Source organism: Pteropus alecto, unplaced genomic scaffold (assembly GCF_000325575.1).
Source record: "Pteropus alecto unplaced genomic scaffold, ASM32557v1 scaffold129, whole genome shotgun sequence".
In the NCBI taxonomy this organism is placed as follows: domain Eukaryota; kingdom Metazoa; phylum Chordata; class Mammalia; order Chiroptera; family Pteropodidae; genus Pteropus; species Pteropus alecto.
In genome coordinates, this window is record NW_006442597.1 from 187491 (window position 1) to 207369 (window position 19879).

The following is a 19879-nucleotide window of genomic DNA, read 5'->3' on the forward strand; positions in this document are numbered from 1 at the left end:
TAGCTGATTTCCGTACATCCTTACCTTACCCAAAGTATGCTACTGTCTCCATTTTACAGATGAGGGTAGTGATTTTGAGTAATCAGTTCACTTTCACCATGTTGGTACCGTAGCTCTGGACTGTAACAGAAATCAGCATGTTTCCTAAGGCTGCCCTTCCCACGCATCCCACAGCCCAGGCAAGCTCTCCTTGAGCTTCTCTCCAGATTTTGGCGAGGAACAGAATATCATATAGTGCATCGGCACTTCCACAGTTCAGGATTCCAGAAGGGAGGGGGGGAAGGGGGGGGCTCTCTTTACACGTCAGAACGTTCCCACATATATACTTGACAGAAACATCAGGAATCATTTGTTCGGCGGTTTGGCGCCAAACCATTACCAGAGTTGCTGCCACTGCCAAAACTCCTCATATCTAAGACTACGGGTTCGCCAACTCTTCTCTATTTCACTAAGAAAAAAAGGGGGATCCGGACCCTTGGAAATGACGTACTTCCGGCGCCCTGAGAAGCCCTCTCGCCACGCCTGCGAGCAGGAGTGGAGGCTGGGTCTGAGGTGGGCGGGGCGCTGCTGTAGGCTTTCCGGTGCTGTCCCAGCGCTCGAGGAGTGGGAGGTCCCGCCTCCTGATCGCCGCGCACCACTCGCAGACGCTGCCGGTAGCTGGGACTGGACACATTCGCAGCTGCTCTCTTCGCCTCGTCCCCTCCCCGCTTCATCCTCGGTCCCCCGACCCGCAGGCCGTTGCGGGCCGCGGAGCCCATGAGGGCGTGGATCCCGCCGCCGCTTCTGCGGCGTCGCGGTTGTCGCATAGTTCCCCTAGGCGGCGCGGGCAGGGCCGCAGCATGAGCGCAGAGCCGGAGGAGAAGGCGGCATTGGAGCCCGAGGCCGGAGCCATGCCAGAGAAGCGCGCGGGCTCGCAGGCCGCGGGCGGCAGCTCGGTGAGCACGGGCGGGGATCCGGCAGCGTTGTTCAGCTCGAGGCTCTTAGTCAAGGGAGGTTGGGTGGGGTCGCGGTTAGAATCCGAGGCAGCCTCGGAGCGGTGCCCGGACTCGCCTCCGGGGATAGGGGAGACGCTGACCGTGCGCGTCGGCTCTGGGCAGTCTCCGGCTCTTGGAAGCCTGTCATTTTCTGAGTGAGCCTGCCGAATTCATCACTAGGCTTTTCTAGCGCCGCTCATCGCTAGACAAACTAAGTGGTTTGGTTGTTTCAACAGGCGCCAAACTCGGGACCATGAGTATAAGCAATTTGTTCTCTCAGAATTTGTCATTCATGAGACAGTCGCTGCCATTTTCGCGGTTCAATTTCTGGCCAAGCCTATTTAGAAGATGTGTGGGGCGCCTTTAGAACCGGCGTTCGGACCTCAACAGGGAAGTTGGCGGTAGAGGCTGGGTAACGCCTCCCTCCCTGTTAGGTCCTCGTTTTCTAAGCGGTCACAGGAGCGGTTGGGGAATAGGATTTCAGAGGAAGCTGCGGGTCCCAGGGTCCGGCTGAGGAGCATGTTCAGGCCGATCTCTTTTTCCAGTCTGAAGCCCTATTTAATTAGCCTGGATTCGGCAGAACAGGTTTTGTCAGTGGCCCTGTGGTTTCTTATGGTGAAATTCTAAGCATGAGTGTCATTTCTTCAAGACCTTTTTCTATGTGTGTGTCTATTTAGGACAGGAAATATAGAAACGTGACAATGACTAGAAACTCTAACACCAGGCAAACGTTTCTCCAAAGAAAATAGAAATTTTAGGGAAATTAAATATATGCAGTCAGCTTCAAACTTTTAGCTTACATATCTAAATTTGCTTTCAAAGAATGCTAATTGATTATATTTGGTGATGTGAGTCTCATTAGTAGAATTCGGAGGACAAGTAAAGTAGGAGTCATAGAAGAAATGGAGCCAGCAGAGCTGGTTTCTATTCCTCTGGTTCTACCAGAGCCAGTGTGCACCAGGCAGGGTACTGACAGCCTTGCCACTCAATACCTAATTTGTAAAAAGAGGGCTAGGTAACGTTGAAGTCCCCTCCCTGCCCAAGTGACTTCTATTTTTTGAAAAAACACTTGAGGTCCTTATTTCAAAGATAAGATTTCTGGAAAGTGGGAAATTTATCTTGGTAGGGGGAGGAATAGTCTATAAAATTAGTTTTTATTGTTTTATTTCTGATTATGTAAAAGTAGACTTGTCATCTTCCTGCCCCCTAAACAAAACCAAATTGCCAGCTCTTCCTTTTTTGAATTGATGGGCAGTAATCACTAACCAATGGCCAAGCTAGTAACCTGAGCAGTAGCCTCCTTCACCCCTTCTCATACCTACAACGTTCAACATGTTACTAAGTCTAGCTAAGTTTACCAGGTAAAGATTAAGGTTTTATCCTCTCCTCTGCATTCTTGTGGTTCAGTTCCTCAGCATATTTGACCTAGTTTTTCACCTCTCTTGAGACTTGCTTTCCTCACCATCAGTCTGCCCTCTACAGTGTGTATTAGTGTGATCTAACATGTAAATATGATTATTACTGCTGTCTTTAATTTTTTCCATTGGCATCCCTTGGCTTACAGGATAGGAAATAACCTGGCAGGTTAAAGCACTATAGCATAGTGATTAGATGAACATGCTTGGAATCCCAGTTTCCACCTTTTATTACCTGTATAACTTTGGACAAATTAATAATAGTGTTTACCTCAGAGGATTGTGAAGGTTACTGCAACCTGGCATCTAGTAAGTCCTCAATAAATATTAAGTGTTATTCTTATTTCTCAATATTTTTGGCATGAATGATTGTTCAATGTATAGGTGATCCCTTACTGACGAAAGTATTCATTTCTTCCCCATTTACTAATCTATACAGGAAGTAGAACACCACCTAAAAATTAAAATTGTGCATTTTATATGCTTAGAGTAGGAACTTTTGAGGGATGTGTACTCGAAGAAACCTAGACAGTTTATTCCCGAATTCCTTTTGTGGATTCTGATGCTAATTTGGGCACAAGTAGATTTCCTGCCCAATCTTACCTTGTCTCTGAAGGTGCATAAAATTAGTATTAATAAAATACATATGAATACTGAAAATGAGTTTTATTGGTATTTGCTGTACTTAGGGAGATGACTAGCATGAGCAAATGGCAGAGTCCAGTCACTGGTGCTAGCTATCTGGAATATATGTGAAAGCAGTGAACATCTTTAGTCTTATATGTTTATGTCATATGCCAGTACCCCCAAATTATACATCTTTTCTTCTTGCAGTTTCTGTGTCTTACCACTTCTGGGTGCTATTTTGTAGAGCCCAGGACTAGATTTTATTTTAATGTGTTGGAATTTCCTTATAGCTTGATTTCATGGTTTCAGGTTCTTTGATGCTACTAATAATCTAGGAGAGGACTGCTCATGTACAGGGCTGACAACTTTTTTCTACTTTGTTTGACAAAGAGATGTATTGACCTGAATAATAGAAGGGAAAAGGTATTATCTTCTAGAAAGGGGAAATGTTAATTAATATTTTATGTGATGCAACGTATGGATGGGAGTTCTTTTTTTGTATAAAGATAACCAATTATTGCATAATTTTTCGAATACTTTTTTTAGTCACCGAATTGCTTTTGTAGCTTTGTCAAAATTCAGTTATTCATATATGTGTCAGTCTATTCTGGATTCTCTATTATGTTTCATTGATCTGTTTATCTTTTATATCAGTACCACTCAATCTCCATTATTGGAGGTTCATAATAAGACCTAAAATAAGTAGAGCTAGTTCTACAACCTTGATTTTTCTTAAAATTGTTTAGGCTATTCTAGGTCCTTTGCATTTTAGAATTATAGAATCAGCTTATCAATTTCTACAAAAAAAAGCCTTCTGGTATTTTCAATGGAATTCTGTTGACCCTGAAGATCAGTTTGGAAAGAATTGAAAACAATATTGAGTCTTGTGATCCATGGATGAGGTAGCTCTCATTTATTCTAGATCTTTAATTTCTCTTACCTGTGTTTTATAATTTTCATTGTGCAAGAATGCACAAAGAATTGCTTTCCTCACCATCAGTCTGCCCTCTACAGTGTGTATTAGTCACATCATTTGTCAGATTATTCTCTATTTCATATTTCTTGATTTTGTTATACATGTAATAGCAATGTAATATAAATGTAAGTTCTTTAAAAAATTAAATTCACAATTGTTTGTTGCCAATATATGGAGATATAGTAGATTTAGGATATATTTTTAATTGCTATGTAATACATGTAACAAAGTTTACCATTTTAACCGGTTTTAAGTGTACAATTCATTAGTGTTAAGTATATTCACATTGTTGTACAACCAATTTCCAGAACTTTTTCATCTCGTAAAACTGAAACTGTATCTGTTAAACAGCTACCCCCAATTTACCCCATCCCCAATCCCATAGTAACCACCATTCTGCTTTCAGTTTCTGAGGCTGACTACTCTAGATACCTTATATAAGTGAAATCATATACTCTTTGTCTTTTTGTGACTGGTTTATTTCACTTAGACATGATATCATCTAGTTGTTGATATATTTTTTCTTCAAGGCTGTTGAAGGCATATTTGGCATGTGTCAAAATTGCATTCATTTTTGATTGAATATTTCATTTTATATGCCTCATTTTTCCCCCCTTTATCTGTTGATTAGCACTTGGGTTGCTTCTGTCTTTTGGCTATTGTGAATAATGCTGCTGGCACATGAGCGTACAGTTATCTCTTTGAGAACCTACTTTCAATTCTTTTGTATATCTATCCAGAAATGGAATTGTGGGATCGCTGGGTAATTCTAGTTTTAATTATTTGAGGAACTACCATACCATTTCCCATAACTGCTGCACCATTTTACATTCCCATAGTGCACAGAGTTCTAATTTCTCCACATCCTCATCAGCCTTGTTATTTTCTGTTGTTTTGTTTTTGTTCTGGAAAGTACCCATCCTGGTAGGTATGAGGTATCTTGTGGTTTTGATTTTGCAGTCATCTAATAATTAGTGATGTTGAGCATCTTTCATATATTTGTTGGCCATTTATATATCTTTTTTGGAGAAATGTCTATTCAAGTCTTTCGCCCATTTTAAATGGGGTTATTGGGTTTTTTGTAGTTGAGTTGTAAAAGTTCCTTATATATTCTGGATATTAGCTTCTTATCAAATACATGCTTTACAAATGTTTTCTCCACAGGTGGCTTTTCACTCTGTTGACTGTGTCCTTTAATGCACAGAAGTTTTAAATTTTCATAAAGTCTAATTTAAAGTTCGTAATTTTTATGAAGGCAATATCTGCTTTTTCTTTTGTTGTTTATAGTTTTGGAGTCATGTCAAAGAATCTATAACTAAATCCAAGATTTACCTCTGTTTTTTCTTCTAGGAGTTTTATGGCTTTAGCTGAGGTTATTCATCCATTTTGAGTTAATTTTTGTATATGGTTTTAGATAGGGTTCTAACTTCATTCTTTATATGTGGAAATTCAGTTGTCTCAGCACTGTTTTTTAAAGAGACTGTTCTTTCTCTCATTGAATGGATTTGGCACTATAGCCAAAAATCAGTTGGACACACATATATGGGTTTATATGTGGACTCTGAATTCTATTCAGTTGGTGTATATGACAGCCTCTCTCTCTTTTGCTTCCATATTGTCAAGTCACTGATGTTTACGGGGTACTGTGATCTTTGAATTCAGGAACATGTGTGGGACAAATGGGAGTAACTTTCAACCTTATCTTTTTCCAGTTGACAGCAGATGACCTGATTGGCAAATGCCATATGCTCTATTTCGTCTGAACTTTTCAGATCATGTTGAGAAAGCAGGTGTGTGGGTTGGTAGAGACTGTCATTTTGCTCAGGTACACACTGGCCAAGTTAGTCTCCTCAGTATGGGGAAAGGGATGGATGAGTGAGTAAGTAAAGGTCTGCACTTTACTTTGATTGAGGATCTGTCTACAGTTGACTCCTGTTATCTCTTGCTCAGGTTGCTGCAGGTAGGCTACCTGCCATATGTATATATCTGTGCTAATTCTATTTATGGAGAAATTTGGACTCTCTAAGAAAAGTACTGTAAGTAATACAATGGTTAATACTCTGGAGGTATATGACTCTGGATGGAATACCAGCTCAGGCAGTTACTTACCATTTGAGTTGGGCAAGTTACTCAAGGCGCCTGAGTTTTGACATCTACTAAAATGAAGATAGTAATAGTTCCTGTCTCAAAAGATTGTAGTGACGATGAAATGATATGTGCTTTAATCAGTGTGTGGCATGGTATCTGTTGCTGCTGTTATAGGATAATTTTTGCCTGTGTATAGCTCAGGATTCTTTGTATCAGACTGTCCTTGTCCTTCAGAGTGTTTATTTCCATTTTTTTACATTCCATGAAATGGGAGCAGAGATGGGTTCTTTTATTGCTACCATTGTCTCCAGCTTATTGCTGACATATAATAGAGCTCAACAAATATCTTGAATGCATTAATCAGTTGGAATTGAATATTTCCATTCTTAAAAAATGTTGATAGAGATAGGAATATTTTAAAAATAGTTCTCAGTGTTTTGGTTTGCTTTAAGTTGGGTGGTGGTTGATAAATTAAGAGTATGAAAGTTGAGTGAAAAGCAGTTATTTTAGAAATATTTAATGAATGCTTAGTCTGTCCAACATGATAGCCATCTCATTTATCCAACTATTTAATGTTGTGCTGAGAAAAATTTTATAATTTTTGTGGAAAAGTTATTTATCTGGAGAAATACACATAAAATTATTTTTCCTACTTTCATTCTAAGATTAGGAGGAAGAAAAGCAAAGCCTTTAGGTGAAGTCATTTATTTGATTTTTAAAAACATTTTATTTTTGATGGAACATTTCACTAACCAGATACATATAAATGATGTAGGTAAAAAGTAGCAAATGTGTACATTATTAATATAATGAGAGCTTATAGTGAAACATACTTTTCATATATGTCTTTGTGTGGACTCAATCTTGTGGCAGCACTTTCCAACTATGGAGTACTAGTTTTCAATTAGGACATATTTTAAAATAATTTCTTTTTCTGCTTAGAAATACAATAGAACCATCAGTTTATACAGTTATAGTCTTGGTTCCTTAGCATACTCATAAAATTCAAATATTTCATTTTTAATTATGCTAGCATTGTGCATGATGTAATGATGTATTTGATGATAAGGGGATCTATTATTGCACATAATAGGAAGTCTAGGGCTAGTGTACTTGGTGTAGCAGTTTGATATCACAAAGGACTTGGTGGGCTAATTACATTCATAGCCTCTGCTCTTCTCAGTATACTGGCTTTGGTCTTTAGGATTGGTCATTATCAACCATCTTAAGACCACAAGGGGTCTTAAGATGGTTGATAATGCTGAGTATCATCGGTAAACAACAGTGCCCCAAGTAGGAAACAATGTTTTGTTCCCAGAAGAGTGAAGAAAGATCCATAAACCTTCTCACTTATTTCCCCTCATATTTCATTGACCGTATTTGGGCCATATGGCTCATTCCTAACTTAGATCATCGAATTATTGTCAGTTTGCCTAGTCAGAATTCAACTCCTGGGCCTGAAGAGCTCTCTAGCCTGCCGTCTCAAGGAGGTATGACTCCTCTGCCCAGGCACACAGTTGCTGAAACATGAACACAATTGGAAATTTGTTAGCACATATCTCTTGGGCAGTATGGGAAGTCAACCTTTTCTGCTACAAAAATCTATTATATGCTGAGTTCAGAGTACATTTAGAGAAATACTGTGCGATACCTACCTTTGAGGGGTGTCGTGTAGTATAGGAGGAAGATTTGTGTTAAATGGTTACAGGGATGTAATAGGGAAGTACTTGCCTCTGCACAGGGAAGACAAGGACTGTCAGTAGCTTCTCGGATATTGGTATATTAAGTTATTGATATTTAATGAACTCTCCTTTGTACGCCATTTATTTATATTAGCAAACTATTTTCTCTAAAGAACCTAACAGTAAATAATTTCGGCTTGGCAGCCATATAGTCTCTTGTAGCTACTCACCTCTGCCAGTATAATACAAAAATAGCCATAGATGTACATAAATGAATGAGCTTTGTTAAGTTTCCGTAAAACTGTTTGCAAAAATTGGCAGTGGATTTGGGCTGTTCACTGTAGTTTGCCAACCCCTGCTCTAATATTAATGGCACTTAGTTTTTCCACTACTCTTTCCTTTTCTTCCTTCAGATATTTTGTAGTCTTAATTACTTACTTTTTAAATAAGGGTTTTTTAATTTACTGAGGTGACATTGGTTAATAAAATTATATAGGTTTCAGGTGTACAATTCAATAATACATCATTCATATATTGCATTGTGTTCACCACCCAAAGTCAAATCTCCTTCCATCACCATATATTTGACCCCCTTTACCCTATTTTCTTCCTACCTCTCCTTCCCACTAAACTGTTGTCTGTGTCTGAGTTTTTGTTTGTCTTGTTCGTTTGTTTTCGGTTTTATATCCCACATGTGAGTGAAATCATATGATTCTCAACTTTTTCTGTGTGACTTATTTTGTTTTGGCATGATAATCTCAGGATCTATCCATGTTGTCACAAATGGCAGTTATTTCATCTTTTCTTATGATTAATATTCCATTATATATATATATTTACTCCATCTTCTTTATCCAAGCATCTATCAAAAGGCACTTAGGTTGTTTCCATGTCTTGGCCACCATGAATAATGCTGCAGTGAACATTGATGCATATATCTTTATGGATAAATGTTTTCAGATTTTTAGAGTAGATACCTAGAAGAGAGATTGCTGGGTCATATCATAATTCCATTAAATTAGGTTTATTTTAGAATAGTTTTAATTTATAGAAAAATTGCAAAGGTAGTATAGTTTTCATATACCTCACACCTATTTCCTCCTAGTAACATCTTAGGTTAGTATAGTATATTAGTATGTATACATTATTATCAACTAAAGCCCATACTTTATTCAGGTTTTCTTGGTTTTTACTGAATGCCTTTTTTTCTGTTCCAGTATTTCATTACATTCACTTGTCATGTCTCCTGAAGTTCTGCTGCATTGTGATAATTTCTCTGGTTTTCCTTGTTTTTGATGACCTTCACAATTTTGACAAGTACTAGTTAGGAATTTGGTGAATGTCCATTAATTGGGATTCACCTTTTGTTTTCTTCATTATTAAAGTGGGATTATGGGTTTTGGGGAGGAAGCCCACAGAATTGAAGAACAATTTTCATTACATCATATAAAGGATACAGATGGTAATCTTCTGTCTGAGCTTAGTGTTTGTCAGGTTCCCCACTGTAAAGTTACTTTTTCCTTTTTTTATTCTGTACTCTGGAAGGGAGTCACTATGTGCAGCTTATATTTAAGAAATGAGAAGTTACACTCCATCTCCTTGAGGGCTGAGTATCTACATAAATTATTTGGAATTCCTATGCTCAGATTTGTTCGTTCTCTTCTGATTGTTTATTAAACAGTTTTATTTGTATAGACTCAAATACTTACTTTATAATTGGGGTTATAATCCAATACCGTTTATTTATTTCATTGTTCATATTGTTCCAGGTTTGGCCATTGAGAGCTCTTTGACTTACCTCCCCCCTCCGTTTTTTTGTGTACTTAATATTCTGGCACTACAAAATGTTCAAGCTCCTCTTGTATATTTCCTGCCCCAATTGTAGAATTGACTTTCTCCTAGGAACCCTGGTTCCTTTTATTTGAAACCAAGGCCTAGACACTAGATGCTTATTGCTGTTGGGCTACCACAGTGTCGTTGCTTTTAGCCCCTCTCAGCTGACAAAGCAAGGAAATATATGTGTGTATACTAGCCCATGTATATATATATACATCTGTAAATATTTCTATATGTGACCACCTGTATCTTTATGAAGCTGAGTTCATGATGACATCTCCAACTCTGATTCGTTATTACATCGCCCATTCTAGCTTCCTCCCCTTGTTTATATATAACCTTCCACTCCAGCAGTGAGAAAACTGATACCCACCATTTGCCACCATTTACTTAATTGTTCAATTCCAAGATATATGTAAAGTGGTTTCAAAATTGTTACCTCTACCCTTGTGGGGAACAACCTTATCAATTAGAGTATAGTGCTTACAGACTCCACTAATTCCTAATGTTACTTAGATCACCAACTTTTACCTGCCTTTGTCAATGAAATTGATTCATACATTTGTAATAAGTTAGCTTCTCTGTCACATTCTACATTCTGTGCTGGGATTCCCTGACCTCCTAAACATTTTTTTTTTTTTAATTAGCATTTAGTAAGGTTCACTCTGTGTGCTCTGAAGGCCTATGAGTTTTGACAAAGGCATAATGTCATTTATCTACCATTACAGTATCATACAGAATAGTTTTGCTGCCTGAAAAAGTCCCCTGTGCTTTCACCTATTTAACCCTACCCCTTCAACTTTGCATTTTTTAATGATTTATTGAGCATCTTTTCATATGCTTATTTGCCATCTGTATATCATCTTTGCTTAGGAGTTTGTTCAGATCCTCCCATCCATTGTTTTACAATTAGGAGATTTATTAACTTATTTAACAAGAAATCTAGAGGAAAAACAGTTCCAAGATTAGTTCATTTAGCAGTTAAACAGTGTTGTCAAGGACCAAGGTGCTTTTTTAAAAATAGATAGATAAATTTATTGGCATGACATTGGTTAATAACATTATATAATTTTCAAGTGTACAGTTCTATAACTTATCTATATATTGCATTGTGTGCTCACTGCCCAAAGTCTAGTCTTTGTCCGTGACCGTATATTTGACCCTCTTTACCCTCTTCATCCTCGCCCCACTCCGTCCACCCCTCTGGTAACCACCATATTGTTGTCTGTGAGTTTGTTTTGTTTGTTCACTTGTTGCTTTCTGTTTTATATACCACAGAGGAGTGAAATCATATTGTTCTTGTCCTTTTCCAACTGACTTATTTCACTTAGCATAATAGTCTTGGGATCCATCCATGTTGACACATATTATAGTATTTATTCTTCTTATGACTGAGTAGTTTTCTATTGTATATATGTACCACATCTTCTTTATCCAGTCATCCTCTGAAGGACACTTAGGTTGTTTCCGTGTCTTGGCTACCATGAAAAATGCTGCAATGAACATAGGGATACATATATCTTTACAAATAAACGTTTTTAAATTTTTCTAGTAGATACCCAGAAGAGGGGTTGCTGGGTCATATTGTAGCTCTATTCCTAATTTTGCTGAATTCATTTATTAGCTTTATTAGGTGTGTGTCTGTGTATGTAACCTTCAGGTTTTCTATATATAAGTTTGGATGCCTTTTATTCCTTTTCCTTCTCTAATTACTCTGGCTGGTACTTCTGATACTGTGTTGTATAGAAGTGGTGAAAGCAGGTATTCTTTTTTTCTTCCTGGTCTAAGAGGAAAAGTTTCTTCAGCCTTTCACTATTGTGATGTTAGGTGTAGATTTTTCATATTTGGCCTTTATTATAATGAAATATGTAGTTACCTTTTATCTTAGTTTTTGGATTTTTTTTTTTTATCATGAAAGTGTGTCGATTTTGTCATATGCTCTTTCTGTATCAAGTGAGATGATTATGCAGGGGTTTTTCACCCCTTAATTTCAATGTGGCATTCCATTGATTGATTTTCATATGTGAATTGTTGTTACATTTTAGGAATAAATTTCAATTAGTCATGGTGTATAACCCTTTTACTATACTGCCGAATTCAATTTGCTAGTATTTTGTTAAGGATTTTTGCATCAATAGTATTGATACAGGACAAGGCAAATTTCCCCAAGTGACGAGGAGACCAAGCCTTGTACCAAGAGAAGAGGATCCTTTGGTTGAGAGTGAAGAAAGAATTCAACATACATGCCAAAGTTAGAGTCAAAAAGAAAGTTTATTAGAAAAGGGGTAACACTCTACAGACAGAGTGGGATCTTCTGTCAGAGAGTGAGAGGAAGGGACCAAGAGAGGCTTGGAAAGATACTGAGTTGCGGGGGTAGTGAGTGTTCAGAGAATTCAGTTTATATATCATTCTTGGTTGAGAGTGAAGAAAGAATTCAACATACATGCCAAAGTTAGAGTCAAAAAGAAAGTTTATTAGAAAAGGGGTAACACTCTACAGACAGAGTGGGATCTTCTGTCAGAGAGTGAGAGGAAGGGACCAAGAGAGGCTTGGAAAGATACTGAGTTGCGGGGGTAGTGAGTGTTCAGAGAATTCAGTTTATATATCATTCTTTAGTTCCCCTGACCTTTGATGTGGACATGCAGTGAGGAAGGGGAAGGGTATGTAGCCTGAATAGGAAAGAATATGTAGAGTGAAAGGCATGCTGGCAGTTCCCAGCCTTTAATTCATAGGTTCCCCATGGTTTTAGCAATAGGGAATGACTCTTGGTTTCTGTTTCCCCTTCACTGGTGTGGAGAATGGGCTGTTAGCAATCCCAGTAGAAATCTTCCTTTCTTCTGAAGGTGTCCTCCTGGCCTGGCTGCAGGGCTGATCAGCACATTGCATTCTCTGAATGTGGCTTAATTAATATTTTAATTCACTTGCCTCCTCCCTACATTAGTATGAAGCTTTTTCTTGTAGTACCTTTGTCTGGCTTTGGTATAGGTAATGATTACTTCATAGAATTAGTTAGGAAGTGTTGCCTCCAATTGTTTTTGAAAAGAATTTAGGAGGGATTGGTGTTCTTTAAATGTTTGGTAGAATTTACCAGTGAAGTCATCATGTCCAGGGCCTTTATTTGTCAGAAAGTTTGGTCACTGATTCAATCTCCTTACTAGTTCTACGTTTATTCAAATGTTCTATATTTTCATGATTCAGTCTTAGTTGATTGTGTATTTGTAGGAATTTGTCCATTTCATCTAGTTCATCCATTCTGTTGACTTACAGTTGCCCACAATTGCCTATATAACCCCTCTTTTTAAAATTTTTTATTTTTATTTATTTATTTATTTATTTATATTTATTTATTTTACGATTTTAGTCATTTAAGTCTTATGTTTTTGGTTAGTTTCACTAAAGATTTATCATTTTTCAATATTTTCGTAAAATTATCTTTTGATTTTGGTGTTCCTTTGTTGCTTTTTTATTCTGTATTGGGCATTTATTTCTGTTCTAATCTTTATTTTTTCTTGCTTTGTGTTTAGTTTGTTCTTTTCTAGTTTCTTACAGTGAGAAGTTAAATTGTTGATTTCAGATCCTCTTGTAATTAGGCATTTACAACTATAAATTTACCTCTAAACACTGCTTTAGCTGCTTTCAGCAGCTATGTTGTGTTTTATAAAGTTTTGTAACTTTTCTTGTGATTTTTTTTCTTTGACCCGTGGTTATTTAGGAGTATGTTTTTTAATATCCACATATTGGTGAATTTTCCAAATTTCCTATGTTACTGATTTCTAGTTTCATTACATTATGGTCAAGAACATGGTTTGTATGATTTCAGTCCTTTTAAATGTATTCAGATTTGTTTTATGGTCTTTCCATGTGCACACAAGAATGTGTGTTCTGCTGTACTTGAGTAGAGTCTTCAATAAATGTCTATAAGATCTAGTTATATAAATGTCTATAAATGTTACTGAAATCTTATGTTTCCTTGTTGAGTATCTAATTATTCTATCCATTATTGAAAGTGGGTATTGAAGTCTTCAGCAATTACTGATGACTTGTATATTTGCTTTATTTTTAAAGGGTATTGGTGCCAGTGGGTGAGGGACAATGAATAACTCAGTATTGTGTAATATAAATACATTTGATATTGACAGTAAGAAGGGCCTATAATCACTATGAAAGATTATCCTCTCAGTGAAAAAAGGAGCAAACAATTCATACAAAAACATTAATTCCTAATAACCATAGGAAAGAAGCTTAACTTCACTTGTAATCAAGGAAACGCAAAATAAAATGAGCTCCCATAGATGTGTAAGCCAATTTCTTACAATAAGACTCTTAATATAAAAAAACATATGTTTGACAGTCTTTTTAAAGCTTTTTTTTTTTTTACTTAGATTTCGTTATAAGTCTTCCCCCACATTCATCACCCTGCTTCAACAATTGGAAACACACAAGGCCAGTCTTATTTTACCTGCATTTTCTATAAACTGGTCATTAAGAACCAGCTGAATTGAATCCAAGCTTTTTGATTTTGGCAAAAATACTTTATAAGTGGCGTTATTTCCAGACCCTGGTACAAGGTCTGGAAAAACTGATACGAAGGATGTGTGACATAAAAGAACCATGTCGGGGTAGAATATAGGGTTAATTCAAGCATAGCCCTGTTGCAGGATTCTCAACTAGAGAGACAGGACACCAAGACTATAAGCAGGAAGCAGCATTGGATTATGCAGACATTGGCAATATCTCCGACTGCTAGGCCCTCTGCATGGTTATGGACCTTTCTCCAGCTTGAGGTCCATTGCTAACACGCCCAGGTTCCCCTAATTTTCAGGCTCTTGGCAAGATTGGCTGCTCTCAGATTTAACCTATATGTACCCCATCCAATATTGGAATCCCTGATGAGTGCAGAGTGTAGTGTTTAGGGCACACCTTTCGGGTGAAGCCGGTGGCAATGTTGGACCCTATCCTGTACCTTTACATGCAATGAGTACAAGGTGAAGAAGAAGTAGGGAGACTGGTGCCACATATGTGGAGTAAGAGGAGAAGAAAAAGAGTCTTTAGGGGTGCCATCCTGATGAGACGTTGTCCTCAGGTTTCTGCAGCGTGTAGATTGGTCAGCTTTTGGTGTGACCAAAGTGGGGCTGATGTCTTACCCTTGGTCTGTTGATGCAGTTGGTGTTTCCTTTTGGAGGGTTGCTTTGAGGGGCTCAGAAGAGTCTGGAACACATTCCCACTTTGCAGCTGCGGGTTTAAGTCTGCTGTGATATATCCAGGTCGTTATTTCAGCAACTTTAACTGCAGTGGAGGTAGGCAAAATGACAGTAAAGGGGCCTTTCCACAAGGGTTTTAGGGAATGAATGTTCTACTCCTTTACCCAGACAGAGTCTTCTGGCTTAAAGGAATGAACTTCAGTGGTTACACTGACAACCTTTTTCTAACCTATTGGTTGAGAGTCTGGAAGGTGGTCTTCTAACCTATTGGTCTGGAAGGTGGTCTTTAAGGCCTGAGGCTGTTGTCTCAGAGTCAATTCACCTGTTTCTTTGAGGTCTCTTTGTAGTCCTTTGATGAGTGATGGTGGCCACTGGTGGCCCATATAGGATCTCGTAGGGGGAGAACCCAGACTTCTTGGTTGGGGCCGACTTAATTCTTAATAGTGCCATGAGGAAGGCTTCCTCTCAATGTAGATGAGTATCCTGACATAGTTTCCCCAACTGAGTCGTAAGAATCCTGTTCATGTGTTCCACTTGTCCTGAACTCTGGTCAATAGGCAGTATGCAATTTCCATTTAATATTTAAATTCTTGGCTCTTAGCTGCACTATTTCTGCTACAAAGGCTGGCCCGTCGTCTGAGCCAATGGTAGTTGGTAGGCCAAATCGTGGAACAGTTTCTCAGAGGAGCAGTCTGGCTACTTCTCCGGCCTTCTCAGACCGGGTGGGATAAGCCTCTACCCAACCAGAATAGGTGCATACAAAGACCAAGAGATAATTGAGGCCCTGTGATCAAGGCATTTCAGTGAAGTCTACTTCAGGTTCCTCAAAGGAAGTGTCACTGACACTTTGGACCCCCGGTGGGGCACACGGCCTTTGCCTGGGGTTGTTGCGGGCACAGACTTCACGCCATTCATACACTGCTTGGGAGATGCTGAAGAGCCAGGGGACATAGAAGTACCGGCCCAGAGTGGTTTCTAGGGCAGTGATGAGTCTTTTGGTGAAACTGCTTGACAAAAGCTGGGACTTGGGTCACAGGGACTGCAATCTACCCATCCTTGAACTTCCACCCTCCACCAGAGATGAAACTCCCGTCTTCAGTTTTAAACCAGGCTTCTTCTTGAGATGAGTACTTGGGGTCCCATTCGACTAAAGGACTGGGAAACAGGGAAGCAGTTAGAGCTGTAGGGCTGGCTATTTCCTCGGCCACTGCCAGTTTGGCAACATAGTCTGCCCTGCAGTTGCCCCAGGCCATTATGGTGTCCCCTTTTTGATGTCTTTTGCAGTGCATGACTCCTACTTTCTTGGGGACCCACACAGCATCTAAGAGTTCTAGAATTTCCTTTCCATATTTTTATGTGTTTTCCCCGGAATTGATTAGATCCTTCTCTTTGTACAGGGCTCCATATACATGAAGGGTGGTGAAGGCATACTTAGAGTCAGTGTATATGTTAGCACACACTCCTGCTGCCAGCTGAAGGGCGGGGGTCAAGGCGATGAGCTCTGCCTTTTGTGCTGAGGTTCCCCTAGGCAAAGGTTTTGCCTCAGTGGTGGAATGCAGGGTCACCACAGCATATCCTGCAAGGCATTCTCCTTCCCTCACAAAGCTGCTACCATCAGTGTAGTATTCTACATCAGGGTCCTTGAGGGGCTGGTCTGTCAGGTTGGATCGGCTGGAAAACACTTCATCTATGACTGTAATGCAATCGTGGTCTGGCTGGCTGGACCCAACGGGTAGCAAGGTGGCTGGGTTCAAGGTTCATACTACCTCTAGGCAGATGCATGGATTTTCGCACAGCATTCCTTGGTATCTGACCATCCAGGCATTAGTTAGCCAATATTTTCCCTTATACTCCAGTAATGTTATTACTGAATGTGGTACTTGAACTGTCAGTTCTTGCCCCATAGTCAGTTTGTCGGCCTCAGACACAAGGAAGACCATGGCTGAGAGTGCTCACAAGCAGGGTGGCCAGCCCTGGGCAACAGAGTCAAGCTGTTTGGAGAGATAAGCCACGGAGTGGTGCCAAGATCCTAGCAGTTGGGTTAATGCCCCTAGTGCAACACCCGTGCACTCATGTACATACAGAAAGAAAGATTTGGTTAAGTCTGGGAGTCCTAGTCCAAGGGTGTTCATGAGTGCCCGTTTGATTTCTTCAAAGGCCTTCTGTTGTGTAGATTCCCAGAGTAGGGGCTCCCATTCTCCCCACTTTGTGGCTTCATAGAGGGGTTTGGCCAGGATGGAGAAATTAGGTTATCCAGACTCCACAGAAGCCAGCTGCTCCGAGGAATTCGTGGACTTGTCATCAGGTGGTAGGGACAGGAATTGAACAGATCATTTGTTTCCTTTCTGGTCTGAGTTGGCATTGCCTCTGCGACAGGTGGAAGCCGAGGTATTTGACTCTTTCTTGGCAGATTCGAGCCTTCCTTTTAGAGACCTTGTAACCCACTTCCCAGAGGAGATTGAGGAGTAGATGTGTTCCTTCCATGCATTCCTCATAGGTTTTCCCTGCTAAGAGAAGATCATCTGCATACCACATGATCTTCTGCATACAGCTGTGTTGGTTTGCCGAGAAGGCCTTTAAATCCAAGGCTAGAGCTGTCCCAAAGATGGTCAGGGAGTTTTTGAACCCCTGAGGCAGCTGTGTCATGTCAAGTGGACCTTGTCTCTGCATTTAGGGCTTTCCCATTCGAAGGCAAAGATTGGTTAACTCTGAGGAGCCAGGCAAATGCAGAAGAAGGTAACCTTGGGGTCCAGACAGGTGAAATAAGCTGCCTCAGGGGGGAGAGGCCTAGGAGGGTATATGGGTTGGGGACAACAGGACAATCTCCTGGTTGACTGCTCATAAATCTTAGACCGGCCGGCATTCATTGGTCCCTGGCTTCTGAACCAGCAGGAGAGGTATATTCCAGGAAGTTTGACAGGAACGGAGAATTCCATTCTTCAGAAGTCTCTCTAAATGCTTTTGGATCCCTATTTGTTCTTTATGGGGGATGAAATACTGTTTTTGGCGGGCTAGCTCAGCTCCTCCTTTTAACTCTACCACCACTGGAGAAATGTGTTGGGCCAGTCTTGGAGGGCTGTCTTCAGCCCATACTTCGGGAACCTTAAAGGGGAGTTCGGGTCTCTGTTGGGACCCTTCTGTGAGACTGTCAAGGCACCACTCTTCTCCTTGGGGAACCAATGTGAGTGACATGATCCTTGCTTCTAGCCTCCCCAAGGTTAGGGCTTCTTGGCCACGTGTGTCAAAGGTAATTTGAGCCTGTAGTTTTTCTAAAAGATTTTGTACCATCAGTGCTACGGGGTAGTCGGGCAGATACAGAAATTTGTGGACGATTTCTCGTCCTCCTAGGTTGCACTGGTAGGGCTGCAGGACTTGTCCCCAGTTGCTCCCATAATGGTAGCTTGTCTTTGAGAAAGGGAGCCCACAGGCCGTGTTACAACTGAGTGTTCAGCTCTGGTGTCAATAGGTTGGCCCCCGACTATTATTTGAACTGTAGGCTCCAGGAGCCTACAGTCCAAATCCTAGTGCTGGCAACACAGGCTTCTTTTTCTTCAACTGACCTTGGGAAGGTGCCAGGGCTCAAGCTAGGAGGACCCTACAGTTCTCCTCTAGGCAGACTCTCAACCAAAGGGGCTGGGTGCAAACTATTGCCTCCCAAGAATCAATGTAAGGGAATTGGTCTGCGAGGCCTGGTTGGCTGACCGGTAATGACTTGAGAGACCTTTGCAATGATTTCCTTATCAAGAGTTCCCTCTGCTTGCCATCCAACACCAAAAGAGAGCCAATTGATCTTACAAAAAGTGCAGAGTTTCTGTGGGGTGAGTTTAACTCCATAATCTCCTGAATAACCCTTTTTGAAATTCTTAAGCATACAACCTAAAGGTGTCTGTTTACTCTGCTGTCCACTCATTTTTCCACCTGTGGTTGGTGACATACATGCACTGAGATTCGCTTCACCCATCTCCAGCCACTCCCCTCGTAGGGATCTTTCAGGCACCTCTTAGCAATTGGTGGGCCAGTATAAACCCCCGACTCAGATCACTGGAGTAGACACCTCACAGAGATCCAGTGACACCACCCTAAGCCGTATGAGGTTTGCCATGGAACCAAGGGCTCAACTCTCGCTTCTTAGCAAAGCCATGTCTCATTCACATGCAATCACACACCAAACACACTCCACCCTCCGCTCTATGTACCTGAGAAGTCATAGTTTCCTCTAACAAATGTAGAGTACTCAGGTGGCCTCGGGAGTTGATCATACTCCCCTTCTGTCCTGTAGCGGACAGGCTGTTCCTGGGTCCTTACCACTCAGCCAGGAGGTGCTCCTGGGCTGGTTCCCGCACCTCTCTGGTTTCCATTGTGCTCTCGGAGCCACCACTCCTGTCCGCTGGAAGAGTCATCCTCCCCCACAGACGATAGGTCTGCTGGCGCACCAAGTGAAGTCTACTTTTTTCAGTGTCCTGAGGGCCAGACCCTGAAGACAAGGGAGGCGAAAAACTGCTATCTCCGGATCCCGGATGAGCCCCTAGAAATGTTGCAGGATTCTCAAACAAAGAGACAGGACACTGAGGCTATAAGCAGGAAGCAGCGTTTATTGATGCCAGCACCAGCTTCACGGATTCTTATCCAAAGGCTGAGCGCTGATTGTAACATACAGGCAGTTTTATACAGTTTGTCATTCCTACCCAGCAAACAGATATAAGGAAGAACATTAATTGGTAGGCAAGCTATGAAATAACTGATGTTAGCCAGAGAGTCTTTGAGGTAGGGGTGAGGGCGGTCAGGAATGAACTCGTTCAAGCAGGAAATGGCCAGGCAGGGTCAGGTTGCCACAGCCCCTCCACCTATTCTGAAGACAAGAAAGACTGCTTAGTCAGCAGTCCCAAGGAAGACAATGAACAAAGGACTCTATGGGCAATACCTGCTCCCAAGGATATTTTCTGCTGTTGCTATGGGCACTGTATGCTCTTTCAGCCATTCTTATAAACATTATCTTCCTGCTCCACTGGAGAAGGCAGCTGATCCACCCTTCTCAAAAAGGCTATCTGCTCCTGTAACTAAGCAGCACATATTGCTCTCA

At 40.6% G+C, this 19879-nt stretch overlaps 1 protein-coding gene across 1 annotated transcript in view; it reads left to right on the plus strand.

Moving 5' to 3' along the window:
• The first annotated feature begins 589 nt into the window (after window positions 1-589).
• The window catches only part of MFSD14B (major facilitator superfamily domain containing 14B), a 92221-nt gene continuing 72931 nt past the window's right edge, over window positions 590-19879 (plus strand). The window contains exon 1 of the mRNA XM_006922789.3: window positions 590-935. Within this exon, the coding sequence (XP_006922851.1) occupies window positions 840-935 (96 nt within the window). The 5' untranslated portion in view covers window positions 590-839. The remainder of the gene's footprint in view (window positions 936-19879) is intronic.